This window comes from Frankliniella occidentalis, unplaced genomic scaffold, assembly GCF_000697945.3.
Source record: "Frankliniella occidentalis isolate FOCC.00 unplaced genomic scaffold, Focc_3.1 Scaffold38, whole genome shotgun sequence".
Lineage (NCBI taxonomy): Eukaryota > Metazoa > Arthropoda > Insecta > Thysanoptera > Thripidae > Frankliniella > Frankliniella occidentalis.
The window spans coordinates 2106469-2114964 of record NW_026267168.1 but is presented as its reverse complement, the minus strand read 5'-3'; the positions used below and the strand labels follow the sequence as shown (position 1 = coordinate 2114964).

At 55.4% G+C, this 8496-nt stretch overlaps 1 protein-coding gene across 1 annotated transcript in view; it reads right to left on the bottom strand.

Annotated features, from left to right (window-relative positions):
* Nucleotides 1-2048: 2048 nt before the first annotated feature.
* The window catches only part of LOC113211285 (optomotor-blind protein-like), a 78135-nt gene continuing 71687 nt past the window's right edge, over nucleotides 2049-8496 (bottom strand). Inside the window, exons 6-9 of the mRNA XM_052266371.1 lie at nucleotides 5518-5690; nucleotides 5142-5426; nucleotides 4736-4954; nucleotides 2049-4496 (exon numbers count right to left, since the gene is read on the bottom strand). Of these exons, the coding sequence (XP_052122331.1) occupies nucleotides 3904-4496; nucleotides 4736-4954; nucleotides 5142-5426; nucleotides 5518-5690 (1270 nt within the window). The 3' untranslated portion in view covers nucleotides 2049-3903. The remainder of the gene's footprint in view (nucleotides 4497-4735; nucleotides 4955-5141; nucleotides 5427-5517; nucleotides 5691-8496) is intronic.

The window sequence follows — 8496 nt, the reverse complement described above, 5'->3', positions numbered from 1 at the left end:
ACCCCGCCCCGCCCCGAGATTCGCTTCCAACTTTAATGGCCTGAAACAACACATCCTGCCTCGCCGCTATCACAGTGGGACTCTCGCTCTGTTTTGGCCACCGGCGGCGGCCCGCACAGTTATTCCCCCGCCGCACGAAGACCCGAATAGATTTCATGTCAACTTTGGGTAAATTCCGTGTACAAGCGGGTGCCGAGCGAGCAAGAGGGATAGTGAGCGAGCGAGAAGGGTAGTGGGCGAGTAGGAGCAAGAGAGAGAGGCGAGGAGGGCGGAAGGAACAGGATGGCCCATTCCATAACCTCTGCAAGTGATTAGACCGGGGCCGCATAATGGATAACTGTAACACAGGCGCGCTCGTACTCCCAGCGCCCGACCGCGCCGCTGCGATAAATTGAAACAAAAATAGACTCGCCGCCACTGGGAGATGTCTCCTTGCCGAACTAGAACAATAGTCTTTCTTACGTATGACACGAGTTGCAGTTCTTTTTGTAGCAATAACTAATAGATGTACAAAACTTTTAATTATCGTGAACGCTATACCGTAAGTGAAACTCTTGGTCACATATATTTTTCACTTTTCTGAGGGGGAAGAGGGGACCCTACATTCCGCCGGCGTCCGCGAAGGGCTTGGATGCTCGCGAAAAGTGCCTGATGAGTTGCCTACCCCGCGAGGCTGACGCGGCGGTCACTGCGACGACGAGCAGCCTGCAACTGCAGTAGTTGTTGCGTGTTCGTGTCATTGCTCGCCGATGCCGTCTCCTGCCAGCACCCAGGGGAAGTGCGTGTGTCCGCAGGTTTACCTCGGTTGCATGGACTTGGTCCTCCGTGACGTTGGCGGCGAGGGTGTCACACGTCGACGGTTCCACGTCACCGAGCCGCCGTGTCGTCGTGACGCGCGAGGGAGAAGACCCCGTGAGGCAGAGGCACCGCAAAGAGCAGTGCCTCGCACTCACACACGCACGCACCTACACACACGCACGCACACGCACACACCCACACTCACAAACTGTGGCCGGATGACGTTGACGGGGTGCTCACGCCATCGCCCAATTCAATAAGGCAAACGGGTCCTCGTTATGCTACTTTCTCATGCAATAAAACTTAAAACTGTCGTTACGTCAATCCGAGCGTGGCGGTGCGGCCGCGGGGCTTGGCGGGCGGGGCGGGCGCGGGCACCCTGGTCTAGCGTAGGCCCACCTTGCCCCCACGGCCGCCTCTATCGCAGAGACGCGGGACGAGGCTCGTTGGTAATGTCGTGTGATTTGATGGATCGTCGGCACGCATGGACACCAGGCACGTGTGTCGCGAGCGGCGGCAGAGTACCTCGCCGTCGTCGGTGGTGCGGACGATCCAGGACGTTGCGAGCCGAGGATAACTGACGGTGGGGGAGTGGGTTAGGGGGCTACAACCACCCCCCCCCCCCTTCTCCTTTTCCCCCATGCATGTTTTGCGGGTTTATTTCTCTCAATTGCTACGCCACTGGTAGAAATACCCCCCACCGCTCTGCTCCCTCCCTTTGGGCCCCTTTTCGTGCTGGTCCTTCCCTCGATTTCCCCCCTCCCCCGGTCGGATCATGAACCTTGGGCCAAAAGAGGCCTCGTGGTTAGTCAAGTCAAGTCCTCCGCTCCCTCCCGCCGACCTCCCCCGGCCCCGGCAGCGTTTAAATGACCGAAATAATTGAAAAAGCGACCAAGGGGAAAATGGTCGCGTTTCACTTGCAGGCAGTGCGCGCCGGCGACGGGCGCACGTCCACGAGAGGGAGGGAGGCGGGGCGAGGGGTGGTGACGGGCCGCCAGGGCGGGGTGGATGGGAAAGGGAGGTGGAGGGGGGGGGGGAGATTCACGTGGAGTAGAGACAGCGCGCGTGGTCGCGCCACGTGTGGCAAAGGCATAAAACAAGCGAAATGTGAACACACTGCGTAAGGGAGGGTTGTTGAGAGACAAGGATGCGTGTATGGATGTGACAGGGAAAAAGGGCACGAATGGGTTCGATGCTAGTAAGCAAGTAACATGGTATTTGCTTACTAGTGCCTGGATAGAAAAGCATCGTTTCGCAATGAAATTTATTCTTATTTTTATTTGTTTTACATCAGTTTTTTGGTGATTTTCGGATTGCGAGCTATAAGCCAATGTGGCAGTAAAGGGGGAAAAAAATTGCTGGCCATAAATGCTGAGTTATTGATAATTTTTGTTTTTACTTCAAATTACTTTTTCCATATTTAAGTTTCACAGCACGTAACACTGAATTACAATACAACTATTCTGAAAACTCAACATCACAATCATCAGATAGCCAAATTCAAAATGCACAGAATGGGTAAAGTTTTGTAGTTACTTGATGCAATCTTTTAAACACTCGTGTACTTTAGTTTATTAAAATATAACACAATTTTTCGATATGGTCAGCTTTAAGTTTACAAATGTAATGGGGGGTCCTTTACCAATCCATTTATTCTGTGGGTATTAAAATAACAGCAGATTGACAAATCGATTGTGAATTCTTATTTAGTGTAATCTGCTGTTCTACAAAATATAAATACAGTCTATTAAATCTACAAATACTGCAAGTCGATAGCAAAGAAAATCATAGGCCAAGTTCAGAGGTCAGTTAGATCCAGGCCATATGAGAAAGCAAGAAAATGTGTGGTGAGCAGTCACCTGTTATATATAGTATTCAATTTCATGGGGCAATGAGCCCAGTAATTCCTCGAACAACTGATTAAAATTGCAAGATTGACATTGAAGGAATCAGTCTAAAGCGTTTTGGAAGATAACAGATAGATATTTAAAAACACAACAATTATTACAAGATTTGAAATGAATAGTAAATAAATTATAAAAACAAAGTTACAGGCACAATGAATCTATCAACCCGTTTTGTTCATAGAATCACAAAGTCAAAATGGCATTTGAAAAGCCATTTTTATACTGAATGCAACAGGGTTTGTGCTCCAGCCAATCAAATAAGACTTAAATTCTTAGTCTGTTGGGGTTTAAAAATTGTAGAAGATAAGAACAGGGGGTTCCTAGGTCAAGCAAAGGTTGAAAGGCTTCTCAGTTATAAAATAACACAAAACAGAGCAGGAATGCAGCAAAAAGAAGATACTGTACGCATGAACATAAGATTTTTACTTTAAGTGGTATAACCATCTTATTGCGTATACACAATACTCTTTGGTATAAATGAATAACAATTAAAAGAAAGATAGGGTAAATAACACTGTATGTACACAACAGGTTTGATCATAGTCACCAAATAAAAGTAAAAGAGAAAACAAACAATATGTTCATGAAACTGTGATATAATTTAAATGATAACATAGAATTACAAGTGATATATGTATATACACTCTAATAAAAATCAGTAGGTTTGATAAAATTTCACACCAGATATAAATCATTGATACAACTAATATCAGCACCAAAGTTAAATTTTCTCACTGTCAAATCTGCTGCTATGAGCTATTTTGTCTACACTCGTTGCTAGAAATGAAAGGCAGCACAATTTTATTTTAGTTTTGCCCGCTTGAGCAGATTAAGTTTGGCCCCAGGTTGTCCAAACAACTTATCGGTCCGTGGCCTGCGAAATACTTGGCATTTCACCTCCTGCGGGGGCACGAACAAATTTAACGAGCAGTTCCAGAGAGATGTGCGCAGATGAAATAAAACTTAAATAGAACAGAAAACATTATCACAAACGCGACGATATCGTGTGATTGTCTACGTTGCAGACAGGGCCGATGCCAGCGTTGTATAAACATGAGGAACTCTCAACGAAACACCCGTACAACTCCCCCCAAAAGGTAACACTGTAGTTCTGCCAACGAGGCCATTGGCGTAATAATGTCATGACATCACCACTTGTTCGACTCACCGGCAACCCTCCTCTGGCCGCCGGGCGCGCCTATGACGTCGTCCCGGGTGAGTTCGGCGAGCTCCCCGCCTTGCCTCGGGGCGTGCCGTCCAGGCCGTTCACCATCCTCTCAATGCTGCGTATCTGGCTCGAGGGCGACGAGGACGTCGTGGACACCGTTTGTGCCGCGGTCGGCGTCGTCGAGGCCGAGTTCAGCCGCACCACCTCGAGGCTCGTGGGCGACGGCGATCGTCGCGGGGGCTGCGGAGCCGAGGTCGGCGACGTCCGACTCGACGGGGAGGTGCTCCGACTGCGCGAGTCGGACGGCGACCTCCGGGCGGGATGGTGGTGGAGGAGGTCCCTTGCGCCCGGGAAGGCCGGGTGGTTGTGGTGGAGGTGTGGGTAGCCCGGCGGCGGGCTGGACGGGCTCCCCGACGGCGGCCGGGCCAGCAGCGAGGACCCTGGCGTCACGGCCTCGAAGGCCGAGCCCAGCGGCGAGGGGCCCATCCTGGAGGGGCTCAGCGGCGACCCGGCGCCCGCCCCGGGCGGCGTCAGCGGGTACGGGCTGAAGCGGTTGGGGTGGCCGCCGGACAGGCCGCCGGCGACGCCGGCCATGGCCGCCTTGAGGTGCTGGTTCAGCGAGCCTGCGGGCCAAGTCATGTGATTTAGCTTCATCCCATCCAGTGCACTGGAAAAATATATGCCATCACATAAACATGTCCATTTCGTTGTATCGGCTTTAATATTTTGTGCCAATGCCCTGCAAAGCTTTTGACGCATCAATGAGATGAATATGAACCAAATGGTAAATTTGGGCAAGACTTTGTGAATGAATGAAAAACTTTTGTTTTTGCAGTGTCGGGAGCGCGACCCGTCGACTCACCCGCGGGCTGGCCGAGGTGGGGGTAGTGGCCGAACTGCTGGGCGGCCAGGGCGAGCTGCGCGTTGAGCAGCAGGCTGGGGTTGACGCCGTGGCCGGCGGCGCCGAACAACGACAGCGGCGGACCCTGGAAGGCCGCGGCCCCCGGGTACAGCGACGGCGGGTACAGGTAGGGCAGCAGCGGCGGTGGCGGGCCTACCGACACGTTCGGTGTTGGACAGTCTGTGGGCAAATGTTGTCATTACTCTGATTTCTCACTTGAAACGATTTGCGAGTTTATCAGAGGGAACTTTACAGTTTTGTCGTGCGATTTTTTTACATTTTTGTCAACATGTACTTGCATATTGATTAGCATTGGGTTTTTTCTACTATTTATTTGAATTGCTACGACTACTTTTGCTTCACTTACCGGCGCCGCCTTTCTCCTCTGCGTCCCGATCCCGCTCGCGGTCCCGATCAGCGCGATCCCGGTCGGCACGATCCCGGTCGGCGCGGTCCCGGTCCGCGTCGCGCTCCCGGCTGCGGCTGCGCTCCCGCACCGTCCGGGAGTCGGCGCCCGAGCCCGAGCAACTGCCGCTGTCCGAGTCGTCCTGCTGCTGTTGCTGGTGCTGCTGCTGGAGCAGCTGCAGGTGCTGTTGGTGCAGCTGCTGCATGTGGAGCAGCTGGCGCATTGCCTGCTCTGCAGCCGACGCATCTGCGGGTGTACACGGGGGGAGTTAGTAACGGGCGCGTTGAGCTTGGACAAGGAGGCGGTCGACGGGGACCTTCCCCTCCCGGACACTCACCCGAGGAGGCGCCGAGGTGGCGGTAGTGCGGGTCGTCCTGCACGCTGGAGCCTGTTGAGGAGGGCGGCCGAACGTGCGGCTGCAGGTGCGACGGCGACAGGTGCGCAGCCGTCGAGTCGGGCCGCGGCCCGCCCTTCAGGTCCTCTGTCACCCGCTGGGCCAGCAGCGACTGCCTGCAAGCAGAGAGACTGGAACCATTACCGGCTGTCCTGGAGACTGGGGTGCCTTGAATTTCTGTCATATGCGATTACTGCTTTAACTGGGGGAGTAACTAACGAGGGGGCATTATTTCGGTGTATTTTTTTCTGTCGCAAATTTCTAGAAACATTTGTAAAATTTCAAAAACTGCGTTAACTTTGTAAAAGTTTTGGAAACTTCTTTTGAATTCCCAGAATCAGGATGGCATTTTGCATTTAGTTTACGAATGTTACTTGCATGCATACCGGTAGATTTTCTTAAAATTCAACAAAATTTTAAAAGATTTGGTCAGAATTGAGCACAGTATCCAATACACCCCATAACTTGTTGATGGGCCAAACTCTTTCCCTAAAGTGCGAATTAGTTTAAGTGGCGGGAGGGTGGCGGGGCGTGGGTGCCACCGCCGCCGGGCCGGGATCATCATAAGATAACACTAATAAAAAGAAACCCAACCTCCCGCGCTTTCAATTCTTTTGATGCGAGGTGACGACGCGGTCTGCGCGGGACGTGGCGCGGCGTGGCGTGGCGTGGCGGCGCCGGGGCGTCGCTCAAAGGTTAAACCGTAATGACAGGGCAGAGAGGGGGCGGCGCCGCGACGCTTGGCCCGCGACGCCCGCGCGCCGCCGTCACACCCCCGGGGCGACAACCCACCACACCCCACCGCACCACACACCCGGCGGCCGGGTGACGAAAGGGTCGCCTCCGGGCTGATGACAGGGACCAGGAGCCGCCGCGGCGTATTCACCCGGAAAAGTGAACGGAACTAGACGCGTTAACAGTCGCGGTCCGGACGGGGAGGAGGGACGGGGAGGGTCATTGCCACTGTTCGTGCCGGAGCAGAGGGAGAGGAGGATGGGGACCGATCAGCAGCAGTCGCAGTGGCGGCAGCGCGGTCGCCCCGATCATCCGCTCCGGTAGTCACCATACCACGCTGACCCCGGCCCGGAGAACTCCGGCGAGACCGAGAGCAGGAGACCGGAGGCGACACATCTCTCACTGCCGCACTTTGCTCTTCCCCTTCCTCCTTCCTCACGTTCCTCATCCTCCGCCCTTTCACCCTCCTCCCCCTCCTTCCCGTTCGTTGTCCCATGACTGTTTGTTCTCGTCTGTTCCGCCTACGCCTATGATGGCGTTCGATTATGGACCAAAAATACCCCCCGCGAAAGCTCCCGTCCGCGCCGCTGGCCGCCGTGAGACTTTTCCGCTTTCCTTCCGCTGAATGGAACCGCAGGCGAGCCCCCCGCCCCGGCCCCGGCGGCCTGGCCTCGCTCATTGTCGCCGTTCGGTTCCATCCACACTCACTGTTCGACGAATTTTCTCTGTCAGTGAGTTTAGTTTCTGCGAAACGCCGGATAACACACTAATTACGCTCTGGCCGACCAGCGCGCCGGCGGCGGCCGACGGCGGGGGAGCTGCACCACCAACCGCCCGAACGGCACGACTCTTCTTCGAACGGCGCCAGACTCGTCTCGACCGCCTGGGCCGCGCAGGCCGGGCCGCGGCGAGCGCGCAGGCCGCCTCCGAGGTGGCCGTCATCCTCCCGCCTCCGCCCCCCTCCCCTTACCGCCTAGGGCGGCCGCGGGGTGCGCGAGCGACAAGGATGGCGATATACACCCGCGACTGCTCGCGCGCTGCGCCACCCCGGACGCAGCGCCGCGCCAGCCGGCCGCCCTGCAGTGCGGGCCGGGTCAGGATCACGACGGCGAGTAATAATTGCGCGCCCGGTGGGTCCCCGGGACCGGCGGCAGAGGTCCCCGACGACGACAGCGTGCAGCTCTGCTCGTGCGCGGGACGCCGCCGCGGTGACTCGACACGTAGCCGTACCCCGTACCCATGAGGGCGCAAGTACCAGTACCGTGCCTGCTGCACCTGGGTTGCTCCTGTTGCATACAACGGCCGGATCAACGTCTTTACTTCCCTCTTCCTCCGAAATTGTAACGCCCGTAATGAAGAGCTTATTTCGACCAATTTCCCCCGCCTCTCCCTACGCCTTCCGCGCTCTGCCACTCCTCGGGCTGCCTGCTGCTCTGCTGCGGCGACGCGGTGCTATGGTGCTGGTGGTGCTGGTGGTGGTGGTGGTGGTGGTGGTGGTGGTGGCGGTGGTGGGCGCTTTGGTGTGCAAATATTTTCGCCGCCCCGGTACCACGCCGCGCCTCCGGCCCAGGCCGGCAGCAGCCGCGCGCAATATCTTTATGCCGCCCATTACATTAGAATATATAACATAACACTTCCTCGAGTGTCCGGCGCGCTGCTCTTTTTTACGCCCGCGCGTTGCTGCTGTTGCTGCTGTTGGTGGTGCTGGCGCTGGCGCGAGCGCCGCGCATTTACATGGAAACGAAGTGTTTAACATGATCCTGGGGAGCAGCATCGCGGAGGCGGGCGAGAGGCGAACGCTAGCATATACACACCGTGGCATAGGGGTGGTTGCGGTGTCGCATAAAGGTGTGGTCAAAGGGGGTGCGGTTGCAGTAACGCGGATTAATTTTTAATGTTGTTTTTGTTTGTAAAATTCGGTAAAATTTCGCGGTCAAAGTCTGATTTGGAGATTAGAGCGATGATACACTATACTTCCAACAACGTAAGTCTCGTCGACAACCCCCAAAAACCCCTCCGTGCAGCAGCGGCGGCCGGCGCGTCGAGGCGAGCACGGTGGGCCACCTAACTACTCTCTCCTCTCCTCTCTCGCGCCACGCCCCGCCACTCCTCCTGAGGCGAGCGGACACGAGGCGATGAGTGCAGCGCGCCCTCATATTTTACTCGCCAACTAGACCCGCAGGGCCC